Raw genomic sequence first — 19,184 nt, forward strand, 5'->3', positions numbered from 1 at the left:
GAGACCTAAGTGTTCAACTATAATGCTAAGAGGAAGACTCCACTTGTATTTCTTAGATTTTTTTCCAGTATACTTGGGGACATATTTATAATTTTTTCAATATTTTCCTCTAATGTTGTATTTAGTATTTATGTTTGGTATCTTTACATTGTGAGACAGAATTTAACACATATGTATGCTGTTTCTATTTGTTCCATATGAGGAAAAAAATCAGATATTAAAAATCCTTATCACTCTAATTTTGCCCTATAATACAAATCAACAGAGAACATGCCTTGCAGTCATCCCTTTATGATCAAAGGGGAAAGGGAACATCAATCCTAGGAAAAATGGTGAAAGCACTCCTACCTTCCATGAGTAAGATGGAGAAGTCTTTTAAGATCATGATGGTACTGACCAAAACCAGGATGGAAAAGATAAATGTGCACACTGGATCAGCAATTTTGTAGTCTGGCTGGAAAACACAACAGCTTTGGTTAACTGAGTTCAAACTTTCCATCAAGAAACCCAGTTAATAAATTAAGTAAACCTCTCTGAGTCCTTCTTTTTCTGCTACCCATTTACCTTCCTCAAAGGCAGAATGCTTTTCCTGGGGACTCACAGAAGAAGCTTTAAATTTCTAGTGACTAATGAATGGAGGCTTCTAGAAATGTGTTCACAATAACTTAAGAATTAAACTGAATGATATTCTTAAGTATTGTCTTAAAAGAACCTGATTTAAAGTTTCTCAAATTAATGTGAGAACACTGTAGTCATGGAAATATGTGAAAAGGTGATCACACTAGCCAATGCTTTTCAACTTTAACCAGGGTGAGGGAGGAAATGGGAGTCATTTATTTTAGCCTTTAAAGCACAAACCAAAGCATGAATCTTGATTCTTAAGCCCTCCCCCATACTTTATATATATATGTATATATATATACATTCCTCTCTTTCTCTTTCCCTCCCTCCATTAATTGATATCCTTGATACTGGAGTGAAATATGTGCTATTCTGATTGCAGTGCTGTAGTGACGCTGAGGGACACAGAAAAGTCTATGCTCCGCTTCCCTTGGGAAATGTAGCATCGACCTAACCCTTGTGTGGGGACTCAAGTTTTTTTTTTTTAAGTTGTTACATGGGATTTTATTAGTTCCACAACTAAGAAAGCCATAAATCAAAGTATTTCCCAACTACATGGTGGAGGCCATGGACAGGCGGTTGGTTACAGCAAAGCTGGGAAGATCTCACTATAGGTTTCAGGTGCTATCTGATGACATTCTTAGGTTCTGGATTGCTGAAAACTAGTGGCCTGTTAAGAATGCATTGCAAGTTCGTTTTTTTATTAGTTGAAATAGATTGTTTAATACAATCTATTCCAATTATTGTTTCCCGGCCCCCAACTCCTCTCAGATCCTTCCCACTTCCTCACCTACCCAAATCCACACCCTTTCTTTCTCCCTCTCATTAGGATACACATAGGCGCCTAAAATAATAATAATAATAATAATAATAATAATAATAATAATAATTGATAACAACAACAATAATAAAAGATAAAATAAAACAAACAGAATAGGCCAAGACAAACAAACAGAAGAAAAAGAGCCAAAGAAAAATCTTAAGAAACATAAATAGATGCAGAGACTCACACATTCATACACACAAAAGCCCCATGAAACACAAAACCAGAAGTCGTAATACATATACAAATGATCTGTAAGATTTCTTAAAAAGTGCCCTGACAAAGCATTATGAGACAAAGAACCTCCAGCAATGCCACTGATTTTATTTTGTTGTGGCATCTACTCCTGGGCATGGGGCCTGCCCTTCAGAATGGAGAAACTGCATTGGAGAAACTAATTTTTCATGTATGAGTGCTTATCAATTGGAATAGCTTCTGGATTGGGGATGGGGGCTTGTGTCCTGTCCCCTTCTGAGCACTGGGACCACACCAGGACTAGATCTGAGCAGGATATGTGCATGCTGCCATAGTCTGAGTTCATATGTACATGGGTCCCATTGGGTTTAGAAGGCTTTGTTTCCTTGGTATTCTCCATCCCTTCTGGCAAACTAAAACTGTTAATCTTTATGATTTTAAACTGTCTTTGCCTTTGACTTGAAGCTTTTATTTTACTTTAAAAGTTTTTAATTATTTACTGACTTGAAGTTTTCAAGGTGTGTTTTCTCTATCTGAGTTCAGAATTCTTTTACTTCCACTTACATATTTGAACATTTTAGGAAAAAACACTATTCTCTCCAAAATGAAAAATCATGATAGCATGATAGAAAAAGGCAGAGCTGAATGCTGTTTTTGGCCCCACTCTCTCTGTCCCAAACACGCGTCTCTGTTGGTAAGTATTTACATGTTTAGGTTGGGAGACCTTTCTCCTTTCTCATTTTGACCCAGAGCTCTGCTTTGGGGAAAAAGAAGCTCCTCCCACACTGAGAACAATGCAAATAGGACCATAAATCAAGTGCTCTATCCTTTCCCAGCCAAGCAGTAGGCACAAGTCCCAAACTCAGTAAACCAGACACCTTCCCATAAAATGTGATTCTCAGAATGCTGGAGAGATGGCTGGGGGTTAGAAGGGAGTGCTGCTCTTGCAGAGAACCTGAGTTCACTTCCCAGCACTAACATCAGGCTCCAGAAAATCCAACTCCTCTGATCACTATGAGTACCTGCACTCATGTGCACATACTCACTCAGAGACACATTATTGGACTAATTTATAAAATAAACATAAATAGATCTTTAAGAAATATGATTCTCGGCAGTGACAAGAACAGGAGAAATATTTGATCAGACACATTTATTTCAGCATGATACCCATAGATACCAAAATGTGCCCTTATTTCTACCTTGATTTCTGTCTCTGAGTTCATTCCATACATTTCAGCCAATTAGTATAATTTAAATAAACCAGAGATCTCATGCATTTCTTACATCTAAATAACCCCAAGGTGTTCATGGTTCCATTGATTTACATCTTAACACCATATCAAAAGGAACTTTCTTGAAAGACTCAAAGCCCAACAGATAAAGACAGCTCTTTAGAATCTGGGGAATACTAAGGCTTCAGTATTTGTTAGTTTTAACTTTGTAAAGTGGTTTGTGCAGGTAAACACAAGCTGCTAATATTGGTGGTGTTTGAGTCTTAATTTTGACGCTATCTCATCCATAGAATTACTATGATTACTAAACATACCTTAAAGTAGATAATGAGAGCACTAATTAGCACACTGATGCTCTGAAATACATCCCCAAGGGCGTGCACAAAAGCTGCTCTGACGCTGGCATTAGCTTGTACATCCTTGTGGTTGTGGCCAAGGTGCCGTTGGTGCAGGATTGCAGTTAGTCTGAAAGAGATAACAATGTTCCTGACACACATACAATAAGCCTTTAAAAGCCTACACAGCAGAATGGAGGAGTCACCAGTAGCATTTATTATCTAAACTGTCAGGTAATTAAAGTATCAGTGCCTTACGTTGGACTCATATTTGATTATAAATATATCTTAGAACTTTTAAAAACTCCCAAAAGGAAATATTTCAAACATTCACCTCTGTTTCCTGGAGAATTCGCCAACATAATGTTACACTGTTCCACACTAAAATTGAAAAGCATTACTGCTCTCATGAAAATGAAACATTAGTCCAATTAGATGGCTGTTGGTTGCCCCCAACATGTAAATGCCACTATTGCAACCCTGAGTATACCTTGCTGAACTTATCATTATGATTCCTAGGCTTTATAGCTGGCTCAGACTATTGGTGTTATCTCCCTTAGCAGCTTGTATAAAACCTTCAAATTCTATGAGATTTAGTCCACTAGGAGGAGGCTTCCAGGTCAATACTAGTTCAGTTCCTCTTGTGTACAAAGCACGTGGTGTCTTCAGCAATAAGATCTTCAAGTTCTGGGAGGCAAGCAAGGATAGCAATAGCTTATATTTTTGAGGAATCTCTTGGTCTCCCTTGACCAACACTCAAAAGGAGGTTTCTCATGTCTGATACTGGTGTTTTGTTATACAGTCTACGGCTTTCGCAGGGAATTTATCAATCTAAGTGTCTAAATATTTATGTGCTCATGTGTATGCCAGTGCTTGTGTATGTGCCTGCTCATGTGTGCATGTACTTGTGGATACCAGAGAACCACCTTGGTTCAGGAGCTATCTACCCTGTTCTTGAGACAGGGTCTCATTATTGTGAGACTCGATGATTTGGCTAGGCAAGCCGACCAAAGGACCCCTGCCTTTGTTTCTCCAGCATTGAGATTACAAACCACTATGCTTAACATTTTCCTGTGGCTTCTAGGGGTCAAATTCAAGAACTCATGCTTCTGATGCAAGCACATTACTGACTGAGCTATCTATCCTGCTCCCAATGTTAGAATCTTTAATTTTTTTATTGTGTTTATTGTGTTATTTGGTTCATTTGAGTGATTATTTGAAATCTGAATAATTTTCTAATGGCCAATAAAGAGAATACTAGGTCTGCATATATACTTATTCACACCGCAACTGAAATCATCTGATCTAGTATAAAGAACTTGTGTATGTACAAACACATATAGCAACATATTGCAAAGTTTAGCATGACTCTTTCAAGCAAACTGAAGAAAACATCACGTATGGGCAAAGTATCTGTTAAATCTCAGGCCATCACCAAAAGCAGAATCACAGATACCCACCAAGATTTGATCATTCCATAATGCAGTTTTCAGACTGTCAGTATTTGGATAGAAATTCACTGTCAACTATGAGTTACCATTCCACACGCCCCAGATGGCCTGATAGGCTGGCAGTCTATGGATCTTCTAGATCTGTTATTTATGTTCATGACATTGTCATTCACTCTTTTACTTGTTTTATTTTAAGATGATGGGGAACACATATTTAGGCACTGTTAAATATTTGTACCACACACTGGGCATGATATTTCCCTAGCATACATGTATGGCACAGATAGCAGAGATCACATACACACATTTATGTTCATGTCTACTAAAAATAGCCACTATAGTTATACCAGAAGAGGAATCTGATTTCGATACACACAGCAACTTGGCTGAATTCACAAATTATGCAGAAAAACTTTTCCTTTAGGGCTCTGTCTACAACTTTATCGAAGACTCTTCACAGTTGTTCTTGGAACTTTCTGTCTTGGTTTGGGGTTCCCAAGGAGCAGATTTACTCCCAAATTTCAGTTCTTATATCTCTGCATATTCCAGACATCTAGCAGCCCTTGAAACTTACATTCTCAGTTCCTGGAAGAAACGTTCTAGTCACTCTGTCCCTTTATCCATAAATAACCACCTGCTCACTTGCTCAGGGAAGGCCAAGCAACCAAGCAGACTGTCGTTCTAAGTATGAAAAGTACTTGCAATGGTCAGGGCAATGCTCAAAAGCAGCTGCAGTAAAAAGAAAATCTGGATGGTATCTATTGTAAAGATCAAGATCTACCCTAAAGGGCCTAGATTTAATGTAGTAGTTGGCTGGGTTGATCTGCCATCTTTGCATACCTACATGATGTGTGACTCTTTGGAAATAATTAATACTTTCGTTCTTCCTACTACTTTCGGGACATACTGTTCTCCTTATGTGAAGAGGGTATTATTTACCCCCAGTGAGCAGGACACGTGCTCTGAGTGTTTGTCTCCTAGAGAAGACAGACTCACATTCACCTGTCTGTGTTCTTTCTTCCAAAGTGAAGCTAGTGTCAAGTTAACTCCTAGAAGACAGGCTCTAGCCAATGGCAGAAGATCATTAAATACCATTTTTAACCTTCAGTTCAGATATTGTGCATATAAACTATGAAGTAAAAATGGAGATGTCTAAATATGACTCATATAATAACCCGAGGGAACATTTTCAAGCCACACAAATTAGTATATCTACCAATTGCAAAGATCCCATCATGCCTTCTCTTAAAAAAATGCTGTATCATTTCTATTTCTTCAACCACTGTCAAGTCTTTGACGTCAAATCTCCCTTGTGAAATGTATCAATCTGTCTTGGAAAACAGGAAGATGATTACTTGGTGCTGGAGGTGTTTAAAACTTTGAAGTTTTGTGTGTGTATGTGTGAATTTTCACATAAAATTTACCAGTTGAATATCCTTGATTTGACTATTCAAAATGTTCAAAATGCTCCAAGGTTCAGAATCTTGAGCTTGACACGTATTCCAAAGTTTCAGGTTTCATGACATTTTAGAATTTTGGATCAGGAATGCTCAATCTGTATAATATTTTCATTTTACTGAATTACTAAATTACCAAAATGCTTTAGGAGCTTAAAACAACATGAACTCATTATCTTAGAGTTCTGGAGATGAGAAGTCTGAAGTAGGTTTGGGAGACTGAATTCTTTCTGAAGGCAATTGTGGAGGGATTTCTTTTTCCCTAACAACTTTTTATGTAGTAGCGTGTTCTAAGGCTAAAATAGAGTTTGATGGAAGGAAAACCTCCATTTTTGCTTTGGTTGAAATATACAAAGGTGATGGCCACTTTATGAAAATACAGCAAGAGAGACCTTAAACACAGAATCCACACTACAGTCGATAATTTCTGAGGTCTCCATCAATTCATCAGTCTGATAATTCATAATCTACTTACCTAACAAAAGTTGAACCATTTTAGCCGGGCGGTGGTGGCGCATGCCTTTAATCCCAGCACTCGGGAGGCAGAGCCAGGAGGATCTCTGTGAGTTCGAGGCCAGCCTGGGCTACCAAGTAAGTTCCAGGAAAGGCACAAAGCTACACAGAGAAACCCTGTCTCGAAAAAGCCAAAAAAAAAAAAAGTTGAACCATTTGGAAGCCACATCCCATGGGTCATTAACACACATAAGAAAGTAGAGGATGGAAACTCTATTCCAAATACATGGACCTAGATTCAAATCCTAAATCCTCACTACCTAGTTAACATAACTGAGCTTCCCTTTCATACTTGGTGGGGTTGAAAGACCACAAAATTCAATTTGATATGTACATCGCAAGATCCTTTCCCAACCTCTGGCATGCTGGAAGCTTTCAAATATGGTAGCTAGTGGAAGTCATTGTTTGAAAACTCCTTAACCTACAGTGATCGACACTATTTTCAATCTTAGTGGCACTCAAACACCATGTCAGGACTTTGGCATCTTCACAGACACAGGAGATTTTTTTTTCCCGTTTTAAAACTATTTCTCTAGATAGGACTGAAGATAAGCCCAATAGACACTCGGCATGGGATGACTTACACAATGTTGGCTGCCACTGCACAGCCTGAAACAATGATCATGATGCTTGCTTGGATCTGGTAATCAGGATACACCAGGCGCTCACAGGCAAGGTACACCAGCACACCAGTCACCACCCAGATGCAAAGGACAGACAGCAGGGCACCAAGGATCTCTGGGAGTCAAATTCACAGAAAGCAACATGAATATCACCCTCACATTCCCGACTCCCCACAGAACAGTCAGAGACTCTTTGATCCTCCTGCCTGTGAATATGGCCTCAAACTGTTTTTTTTTTTTTTTTTTTTTTTTTTCAGGAACTCGTGAAGCAGAAGTATGAATGGATTTGAAAGCTGAGATGAGGCACTTTAGCACGGCATCCATAAAACACGAACATCAGAATTCATTATGCTCCCTGTTACTGAGTCATTTTCAGCAAATTTTTAGAACATATTAATTGCCGCCTGCCCTCCCTGTTCTCCTTGGGGATTTTAATTTACACAGGTGCTAAAATGATGGAAACTTATTAGAGGATGAAATAATGAGATACGACGAGTAAAATGTGTTTAGAAACTCTTCATTTCACCATAAAACATTTACAACTTGCCAGCACTGGCACCTTTAGAGGAACAAGCTAGTAAAAACGGAAAGCTTCGGAGTGTACTTTACGAAAATGGGTTTCATTTGCCAACCGGACATATTGTAAACACAGAGGCGAACTCAAGGGCTTCTCTGCACTCCAACTGCTTTTTAAGAGCAACTGCAAGGAAAAGAAACATCAAAATGGAAACATTTGCATTAATATTTGAAGATAAGCGCGATCTCAATGTGCTTGTTTAGGAAAGAAAGTACTTTAGCTCACATGAACCTTCCTTAATACCTTTTCCTGTTCTCTCACTCAGCCTCGTAGATAGATTTTAAAAACCCACAAGGGTCTAGAAATACCCTGTGAGCCACTGGTCAGGCAAATTCTATTATGCTAGTCTCTGCTCTCTGCCCTGATCTCATTGTGTTGCTATGACAAACACCAACTTAGGGGAGGCATGGGTCTATTTGGCTTAACTTCCAGGCCACAGTCCGTCACTGAGGGAAGTCAAGTCCAGAACTCCAGCAAGAGCTTCAACTAGGAACAATGGAGGAATGTTACTTGATAGCTTATGTTTAGCTAGCTTTCTTATACAGCGCAAAACCAGCAGCTTAGGGAATGGTGCCACCCACATTAGGCAGGGCCCTCTCACAGCAATCAAGAATATCCTCCACAGACATGCCCACAGACCAGTCTGCTCTGGGCAATCCCTCAGCTGGGAGTCCCTTCTCAGGTGACTCTAGGCTGTGTCAAGATGACAGTTAACACCAACTACAACACTCCCTCTACATTATTCCTACACATTAGGTCCTATTAAAGCAAAATCATGTACTATTCCTCACTATGTGGCTATTGCTTCCCGGACTTTAGTCATTTATATACGATCTTCACTATTTTGACACATTCATGCACCACTTATTGATCTTAGTCATTTTGCATTTTTCTCACATCAACTCACTCTTTATGCTTAGATTCTTCCTGGAGTTATCCATAAAATTACAAGTTTGATGCGCTACTGTATGTTTCATGCATAATAGAATGCATATGTGATTATTGCCCTGCAACACTCAAAACATCTGATGGTCCATCCACGGAACATTTTCACACTATAGGTAGTATTGATGCAGAGATGTAGGGCTTGACTTCAAGTATCTCACGCACATGGTGTACCAATGACTGCCTATCTGGCTTTATACAGTTGAGAGTTTCTTTATCTATAAGGTAGATTTTTAAAATAGTATATGGATACAAGTTGGCTTGTGTTGTGGCTTGAATTATGTCCCTCAAAGATTTGTATGTAAAAAAAAAATGCTATTCCTTGGTCGGTAACTCATATTGTCACTTTGTTTGGAAATGGGGTCTTTGCACCCAACTAGTTAAGATACAATCATTTTGGTATAGGATGTTCCTATAATCACATATGGCTGGTTTACTTATTTTAAAGGGAAGTGTGGAAATAGACATGTATACAGAGAGAGTGCAAGACAATATGAAGATCAAAGCCGAGATATTTAAGCCAAGAAACAACAAAGATTGGCAGCAAGCCACCAGCAGGTCTGAGAGAATTATGGAACTGGTTTTCACTGACAGACCTCAGAAGAAAACAACTTTACTCGTGCCTTTATCTCATACTTTTGTTTTTCTAGACCTCTGAGAGAGTAAATGTCTCTCTGAGCTGTCCAGTGGGAACCTTGCTGTTAAACGTGGTTCAGGGAAACATACACCATTAAACAAACTCTCAAGAATTACTATTTAATTAGTTAGATTGTTTAAAGCTCCCTTTGCTGAGCTTAATGAGAATCAGGCTAAAAAAATTTCTACTTAGCTGGAAACAGAGACTGAATTCACAGATGGTGAGTAGTATGGTTCCTATCCACTGGGGGATCTAAATCAAGATATTCAAGTTGAGCATGTCCCATCCTAAGCCCTTGTTTAGAAATGTCTAGTGAGAGAAGAGCTAAGTGAATAAAGCTCTCATACCAAGCTCAAGGATCAACAGGCAGATCTAAACATTAGGTAGGGATCCAAAATCAACTAGCTAGAAAAGAAACACGTGAGGAAACGTGGGCAAGTGCTACCATGGTTTCTAAGAAACCAGCTCAAGGCCAGCAGATTGGCCAGACTGGGCTGTGGATTCACATGGCCCACCTATGTCTCTAGGTAGTGCTTCACATGGTAGCCACCAATCATGTACATCCATTTAACTGACATATAATTAAAAATATTGTCAATCAGCCGGGCGGTGGTGGCGCACGCCTTTAATCCCAGCACTCGGGAGGCAGAGGCAGGTGGATCTCTATGAGTTCGAGGCTAGCCTGGTCTCCACAGTGAGTTCCAGGAAAGGCACAAAGCTACACAAAGAAACCCTGTCTCGAAAAAAAAAAAAATATTGTCAATCTGTCATACCAGTCACATTTAAAGTTCTCAATATTTATATCATGCACTGTATTTCAAAATATTTTACCGAATAGCAGAGAGTTTTATTGAACATTCTTGGCCTTTTAGAATACTAGAGCTCATAGATTTCCATGGTCAAGGGGACATAGTCTAAGCCAGTGATTCTCAACATTCCTAATGATGTGACCCTTTAATACAGTTCCTCATGCTGTAGTGACCCTCGATCATAAAATTATTTTCAATGGTACTACATAACTGTAGTTTTTCTACTGTGATGTAAATATCTGCAGCGCAGAATGTCTGATATGGGATCCCTGTGAAAGGGTTGTTCAAGCCCCTCAAAGGAGTAGAGAACCACAGAGGTTAAGAACCACTAGTCCAAACACTGATGGAAAATTCTGAGTCTACTCTCTCTTAAAAAGAAAACACTCTAGAGAAACAAAACTGTTCTAATAATACCAGAAGGTGTTGAACACATATAAAAATTTGTACTGACAAAGGCTGAGATCTCAACCAAACTCACATGGCTTCCAAGGGTCCAGGGACGGATACAAGAGTTCTCTAAACTCATTCTCACAAACTTTCTGATGCTGTTCATTTCTCTCTGGATGTTGAAGGGAAACCAATCCAGAACACCTGCACTGATAAACTGCTTCGTATGAAGACAGAGTTTCCTAGTATTCTAACTTCAAAAACCAATAGTTCACATTGTCAGTGAACAAGCTGTGGTTTGTGGCAACCAACATCTTTCACTGGGAAGGTTGGCCTTGAGGGTTACCCATGCATTGCCATTAGATCTCCTTTGCCTTGACTTCACAACCAGTGAGAAATCATAGAGCTGTAACTATGTATTTCCAAGACTGGCACAAAACATTTCAACAGAAACTCCTCCAGCTAATATATAAACTCCTCTTGCAGAGAGGGAACATCGATCTGCGATGTATGTGGATGGGTGAGGATACTGTAAAAAGAACCCATAGTAAACACTTTCCAGAGACTGGCTGCATCCTGGGCAAGAGCAGACAGTCACTCGGAAAAAGAAACAGCTCTGAGAAAGGACGAAAGAGTGGATTTTATGGCCTCCTCTTCTTTCTCATCATCAGCATTTTCTTCCACTTTATTGTTGTTGGTGATTAAGTGAACAAGTATTCAGCTGTGCCATGCATTCTCTGAATGGCTGTCCTGGTGCATTTTATGCTGCTATAACAAAATACTACAGGCTAGGTAATTTATAATGAAAGGACTGTTTTTCCCTCACAGTTCTGGATGCTGGCAAGTACAAGACCAAGGTTCTTGAAGTTGGCAAACATTTCTATGCCACATCATAGCATGAGAGACAAGCAAGCAAGTGTGTGTGAGGCAAGGGAAAGAGGTTATTCTGACCTCACCCTTCCTATTAGAATTCCACTCCCATAATAACAGCATTGACCCACTAATGAGAGCACAGCTCTCATGACTTCATGAAGTCCCATCTCAACACCTTGCCAACAGTCATTAAATTCCAACATGAGATCCGAAGGCAGCATTCCAGCCATAGGAATGACTAAATGCTGTGTGTGACTGAGAAAGCCCCATATCTCAGGCCTGACTCCCTGGGGAGAAGTCCTTCGCTCTTGCCACTCTCTTGGACTCTGTGGCTCTAGTTTGTAACGTGGCAGAAGCTTCTTTACCTTTATCATCTCTCTCAAGGATGCAGCGTAACTGAAAGAACATTTCCTAGTTGCTGCTATACAGAGACCCTGGGGATGGTGCAGCTGCTAACATGATACACATATTTTTGTTGTCCCACAGGAGGGGAAGTACTTCGATGAATCTTGCTGTCAGCTGAATTAATGTTGAGAGCACACATTCCCACATGGTTGTTTTATCCTGAGCACCAAACTTGTAGCCCAGTGGGAATTTTTGAACAGGGCTTTGCACTTTACCTTCCTTTTTTTAATGCCTGTTTGACTCCGCATCACTGTGCATTCATTAATGCACAATCATAGATCTTTACCTGCTCGGTACCACCCAAAGGTCAGCTGCTTGGAGGGAGGCCGTGATGACAACCATAAGGAAAAGAGACTGAGCAGGAAACTCGTCAGGTCAATTAAGAGATGAGCAGCATCAGTGAGGATAGCAAGACTCCCAGCAACGTATCCACCTGTGAAATGCATAATAGCACACAGGGTTGAAGGCCCAGAATGCAGTTCTACTTATATGCATATTAAACATTGTTGACTCACACAACTAGAAAAGAAAAAAAAGTTATCCGAGTAAAATTAATTCACTTCTTTTTCCCAATTTGAAAAATAACTGCGACCTTAAAAGTAAATAAAATTGAACATGTAAAAATGAATATTAAGGGAGCTATTTCTAAGGCTGTGGAAACACAGAGATAGGAATTTTGAGGCCAATAGAGACAACATCTCAATTAGGCCAGGCGGGAAGCCTCGGGAATAGGCCTACTAGTACACATGGCTGAGGAGGTGTTAACTAGATTCTCAGGGTCTCATAATACAGGTTGTAGACTTAACCTTCTATCTGGAAAACAGTGTTGCATCAGCCTACAGACTTGTTATTTATCTGTAATTTTACCATCGTCTTTTCCGCTTCCCTTTGTTCTGCTGAATTATACTACCCAGCTGCACTGGAGATGCATGTTATAAATAGCGGGAGAGCAGAGCTGAAAGGGGAAATGGAGGCACAGTGCCGTGGACATACCAAGGGCAAAAGCGATCCAACAAAACTTAGGGTAGAAAGCCATGGGCACATGAGCCCACCTTGCTTTTCTGGGCATTTGTGACATGTCTGTGTCTTCCCTCTAGTTCTCCTTTGAAAAGACCTCCAGCCTCTGAAGAGAAATGAAAGGAAAATTGTGTCCTATCCTTCCCGAACAGGCCTTCTTGTTGGAGAGCAATAACCTTTATTGCTCGTACCACCTCTTCCCAGCAAAGAGCGTGTGCTGACTGATGAATCCTTCCCGCGGCTGTTTATTGCCTTGTGTACTCCAAAGCGGCAGAGACTGTCAGTCATCAGACCCTCCATCATCAGACTCACCTTGTCTCGCCTAATGATTAAAAAAAATTACAGAGATGGCTCATAATTGCAATAATCCCCACAGACTGGTGGCTCGAGCTATACTTAATAACTGGTTTGTCAAAGTTTAATGGTCTGAAGCAAAGGAGTCTTCAAGCTTGTTACTGAGCTGTCGGTGCAAAACCCGGAATGATTCATTAGCTAAAAGGCAACATTTTGCTAACAAATCAGCTGTCCTTCCAATTATCCTCTAATGTTCCTCGATCCGCCAAACTCGGTCCTGATAATAAAGCTGTGTTAATAATGCATTATTTCTTGCCTGGAGAATGACTACATGCAGATAAGCAGCATGCTGCAATTTCAGCCATGAATGATGAGGATTCTAAGAGCCATGCTGAAATTGCCCACTAAGTCAAAGGAAGAAAGTCTTGGAGGAATTCCTTAGCAGGCTAAGCTAGTCAGGAGGCAACTGAGGATGAAGGGGGCTTGCTTTGGAAGAAACATGTTAATGTGGAAACCTGGGACCCGCAATCATTTTCCAGCCATCACAGCTGGTAATAAGAACTATCCAGAACATTGTGGGCACTGCTGAATGCTACAGAGCAAACTGTTTGCAAAAAGGAGCATGTGCCTTTGCTTCTGAAAGCATGGGGTATTATTAACCATTAATTCAACTATCCAGCCAGCATCTATTGAGCCCTTGCTGTGTGTGGTAGCATGGGCAAAGTACACAAAGATAAACAAATTACAATCCCTGTCTTCAGTTATCTCCTAACACTGTGCTGAAGACTTGCTGCTGGGCTGGGAATAGAGAGCCCTGCAGTATTGAGGAACTTTCAAAGAAGTACTGAGAGTTAACAAGAAGTAATGGGGTTTGGTGAATAAATAGGAACATGGGAAAGAAAATAAAAGAATGTGCCACTTTTCCATAAAAATAGGAGATGCAGCAGATCAGAGGCCTATGGGAAATGAGACCCCAATGCTGGACTAGAGACAAAGGGACTATTCCATGTCAGGCAAGGGAATCTGAGAGTTAACCTATGGGCTGAGGAGTTCTGCTTAGGATTTTTAGGCAAGGCCAAGGCGTGTTTTGGTTTATGTTTGAGAGAGATCTTTGCCAGCAATTTAGAGGCTGACTTGGAAAGACACGAAGCTGGTGGCTAATCCCCATGGATCTGGAATGATTATATGATGTAAACTCAGAAAGACAAATATCATATGATCTTTCTCATATATGGATACTAGCTTTTAGCGTGTGTGTGTGTGGGGGGGTGTCTGTCTGTCTGTCTGTAAAAATGGGTGTAAATGTGCACAAGCTGTGAAACTAGAAAGAAGACCATGAGATTAGATAAAAAGAATTATTGAGGAAGGGGAAGAGGACAATACAACACAAGGCAAGAAAGTTGAAGGGGTGATATCGAGGTAGAAGGGTCTAAGTGGGGAATAGGAACAGGAAGGTGAAGCGGGGACAGGAGAGAATCAACAACGAGAACAAAATGCTTCAGAATACCACAATGAAACTTAATACGTTGTGTGCTAATTAAAAAGACCCACGCAACAGTAATTGCTGAAGGGAACTCTGGTGAATGGATGGAGCGGAGTGTTGTCAGTTCTATTTTTAGCCATGGCAAGATGTGTGCAGAATGAGCTTAGATCAAGGCAACACAAGCCCAGAGAGGTCTCAGCCCTGGAAACAGATTGCGTGAGGCCCATGCAGTGAAGGTGACTGTAGAACACTGGGCCTGCATCTCCTAGACACAGACCCCTTCAGATTTAAACAGATGGCTTTAAATCCCTGTGGCATTTTCCATGGAAGAAGAGAAACGTTGGAAGTGCTGAGAATATAACTGTTAACCTGATAATATTAGCTTTTGTTGGGGCTTGAATGAGAATGGCCCTTATAGGTTCATACAGTTGAATGCTTGCTCCCCAGTTGGTGGAACTGCTAGAGAAGGATTAGGAGGTATAACTTTGCTGGAGGAGATGTATCCCTGAAGGTCGGCTTTGAGATTCCAAAAGTCTACACCATTCCACGATTCCTGGGTAGCTCTCTCTGCCCTCATACTTGTATCTCAAGATATGAGCTCTCAACTACTGCTCCAGCATCAACTGCTTGCCTGCTGCCATACTCTTTGCCATGATGCTCATGGATTAAAACCCTCTGAAGCTGTCAACCCCAAGGAAACTCATTCTTCTACAAATTGCCTTGGTCATGTGTCTTATCATGGCAATAGAAAAGTAGCAAGACAGCTTTGTATCCACTACCGGGCTACACCATTGTATGCTGTTAATTCATATTTAAGAATGACTTAGCATCTGACAGAGGGCTGATCTCCAAAATATATAAAGAACTCAAGAAACTAGATATCAAAATACCAAATAATTCAATTAAAAAATGGACTACAAAGCTAAACAGAGAATTCTTAACAGAAGAATCTCAAATGGCCGAAAGACATTTAAGGAATTGTTCAACATCCTTAGTCATCAGGGAAATACAAATCAAATCAAAATGAGTCTGAGATGCCATCTTACACCTGTGAGAATGGCTATGATCAAAAACACTGATGACAGCTTATACTGGAGAGGATGTGGAACAAGGGGAAAACTCCTCCACTATTGGTGGGAGTGCAAACTTATATAGCCACTTTGGAAATCAGTATGGCGACTTCTCAGAAAATTGGGAATCAATTAACCTCAAGACACAATGATACCACTCTTGGGCATATACCCAAGGGATGCTCAATCATACCACAAGGACACTTGCTCAACTATGTTCATAGCACCATTATTTGCAATAGCCAGAATCTGGACACAACCTAGATGCCCCTCAAATGAAGAATGGATAAAGAAAATGTGGTACAGATACACAATGGAGTATTACTCAGCTATAAAACAAAACAAAACAAAACAAAACAATGACTTTGTGAAATTACCAGGCAAATAAATGGAACTACAAAATATCATCATGAGTGAGGTAACCCAAATTCAGAAAAACAATCATGGTATGTACTGATTCATAAGTGGATACTAGATATAAAGAAAGGATAACCAGACTCCAACCCACAGCTCCAGAGAAGCTGGCTAACAAGGAGGACCCTAAAAGGGACACATAGATTGCCCTGGGAAGGGGAAATAGATGAGATCTCCATGGTTAATTAATTCCCAATTTTCTGAGAAGTCGCCATACTGATTTTCAAAGTGGCTATATAAGTTTGCACTCCCACCAATAGTGGAGGAGTTTTCCCCTTGTTCCACATCCTCTCCAGTATAAGCTGTCATCAGTGTTTTTGATCATAGCCATTCTCACAGGTATAATGGAGAGAAATAGAGGGTAAGGGATGGGGGATGAGAACACAAGAGAACAGGATGGTCAGGTTGGAACAGGGACAGAGTGGGAGAGTAATGAAAGAGATACCTTGATAGAGGGAGACATTGTGGGGATAGGGAGAAACCTGGTGCTGAGGAAGTTCCCAGGAATCCACAAGGATGACACCAGCTTGGACTACTAGCAATAGTGGAAAGGGTGCCTGAGATGGCCTACCCCAGTAATCAGATTGGTGAATACTCTGTCATCATAGAGCCTTCATCCAGTAACTGATGGAAGCAGATGCAGAGATTCACAGCCAAGCACCAGGCTGAGCTCCAGGAGTCCAGTGGAAGAGAGGGAAGAGGGATTCTATGAGCAAGAGGCATCAAGATCATGATGGGAAATCCTACAGAGACAACCAAATCAAATTAGTGGGAACTCATGAACTTCAGACTAACAGCTGTGGAGCCTCCACAGGACTGGACTAGGCCCTCTGCATAAACAAGACAGTTGTGTAGCTTTATCTGTATAAGGGGCCCCTGGCACTGGAATCAGGATCCATCCCTGGTGCATGAGCAGTCTTTTTGGAGTCCATTACCTATGGTGGGACACCTTGCACAGCCATGATGCAGGGGGAGGGGCTTGGACCTGCCTCAACTGAATGTATCAGGCTCTGCTGACTCCCCATGGGAGGCCTTGCCTTTTCGGGGGAGGGAATGGGGAGTGGGTTGGGGGGAAAAGGATAGGGGGCAAGAGGAGGGAAAAGAGGGAGATCTGTGGTTGGTATGTAAAATGAATAAAAAAAATTTCTTAATAAAGAAAATAGTATATTGGAACATCAATAAAAGAACGACTTAGCTATCATATGGGTGGCATTTTATTATACTGTACTATTTAATATGTGTCAAAACCTTGAGTTACTATTTAGCAAGTATTTAAAACATACCACAGTTTTCAAGGTCCTGTTTTAAAATTTTCCTAGCAGCAGGAAACTCAAAAAATATCTGTGACCTGAATTGGGGTGACAGGCACAGGAGAAGTTGGAAGGGGAAATGGAGGGGCTAGTGTGATGTAGATTTTGTGCTCATGTATAAAGTTCTCAAAGGGTAAACTTTTTAAATCAAAAATATTTGTGACCTGGGTCACTATGGTAACTACAGAATAAAGCAAATTTTAAAAACTAATCAAACGTGCGGGTGTCACACATTACAGCTACATCTTTCTCTTATAAGAGAAGGTTCTCACTCTCAGATTCATACCCTCTTGAGCCTGCTCCAGCTCTACATCACTGCCAGGCAATATCATCTCTCCCATCGTTATGCAACCCTGAATGTGGTACCTCAGATGCCTCTCTCTGCCTAACTATCAATTGCTTCTAGCAATGACACACTTGAGCTTATTTCCTTGAGTTCTCAGTATCTACCTTTCATCTTTTCAAATAGAGATATGTGTTCGTGTCTTCAATATAACTCCCCTTGATGGCCTTCGCACAAAGAAGAATATTTTCAAGCTGCCAAAATCAGTCCCAGTTTGACAGCTCCAGAGGCCCAAGAGTGGGCTTGTTGTGCCTATCCCCTTCATTCCTTGGTTCTTCCACCACTCTGATGAGCGCACTGTGGCAGTAATCTCCCTCAACGCAGCCCAGTGGCCCCCGATTCTCTCCTAGTCTAAACACAGTGGCAAAGCTAACTCTCTAAAGGCCCGGGTTCCCCGGCTGAGCCCCCAATTACCATTCTAGCCATGTCTTTGACAAAATCTGCCTTAGGAATTCTCTTTCAGGTCTAAGTCATAAAAGCTTAATCTAAATTAGCTCAAACAACAGAAAGATTTTAAGTCATTGGCTTGTATAAATGAAAGTGAATATGGGGATAATTGAGCAGGTGTGTCCTAAGTCTAAGGATCAAAAGATGTTACTAAGGCAGATTATTGAAGGCAGCTAAGATGATACAGGTGGGGCTCTGGAAGCTCTGGGACTACATCATTCCACATTAATATGGAAAGAGAGTAATTTTTAATCAGCCTCTTTATACAAAGGCCAGAGACTGTGAGTATCAGGTCCCCAGGACAGGAGGACTTGTCTGGCAGCTATGATGGACAGTGAGAAGGCAAGCTGAAGAGAACTGTCTGCCTCCTTGAAGCCATTGCGCCTGCATCTCAAAGGGTATTATTCCCTGTCCTGCTTCAGACATACCCACAGAGACATCTGAAGGTAGGGCCTGAGAGTTGCCACCGCTCAGACCACAGGAATAAATAATGAGCTGTTTGGTTGTGCTTTTGCTAGTTTTATTTCTTGATTTATAAAATTTTTAATTAAAACATAATTGCATCACTTTCAGCCTTCTATCAAAAAAGACTTTCTCATTTCATTTGGGAACTGTTAGAGCCCATTTAGGCTTTACCCAGCAGGTAAGCCCGGGTACCAGATGTCTGAGATGGTCAGCACTTGGCTGTGCTAGTGGGAGGTCTTTTGCTCTACCCCTTGGCATTCCTTTAAATACCCTAGGGCAGAGACAGTCAGGGCCTGTGAATAAGGATCCAAGCCCACCCGAGGCTATCCTGTATTTTCTATCTTTTTCTCTCCCCTCTTTACTGCTGTGTATCAAATCTGTGGTTGTTTTGGATTTAATAGATCTAAAGTTTTATCTGATTTTCAAAAACTGTAAAAATCTAAATACAAGAAGAC

The 19,184-nt window shown here is 40.7% G+C and overlaps 1 protein-coding gene across 1 annotated transcript in view; it reads right to left on the reverse strand.

Moving 5' to 3' along the window:
- The window catches only part of Slc30a8 (solute carrier family 30 member 8), a 36,160-nt gene that overhangs the window by 3,147 nt on the left and 13,829 nt on the right, over window positions 1-19,184 (reverse strand). Inside the window, exons 3-6 of the mRNA XM_059248004.1 lie at window positions 12,173-12,319; window positions 7,215-7,368; window positions 3,189-3,339; window positions 349-454 (exon numbers count right to left, since the gene is read on the reverse strand). Of these exons, the coding sequence (XP_059103987.1) occupies window positions 349-454; window positions 3,189-3,339; window positions 7,215-7,368; window positions 12,173-12,319 (558 nt within the window). The remainder of the gene's footprint in view (window positions 1-348; window positions 455-3,188; window positions 3,340-7,214; window positions 7,369-12,172; window positions 12,320-19,184) is intronic.

Source organism: Peromyscus eremicus, chromosome 20 (assembly GCF_949786415.1).
Source record: "Peromyscus eremicus chromosome 20, PerEre_H2_v1, whole genome shotgun sequence".
In the NCBI taxonomy this organism is placed as follows: Eukaryota; Metazoa; Chordata; class Mammalia; order Rodentia; family Cricetidae; genus Peromyscus; species Peromyscus eremicus.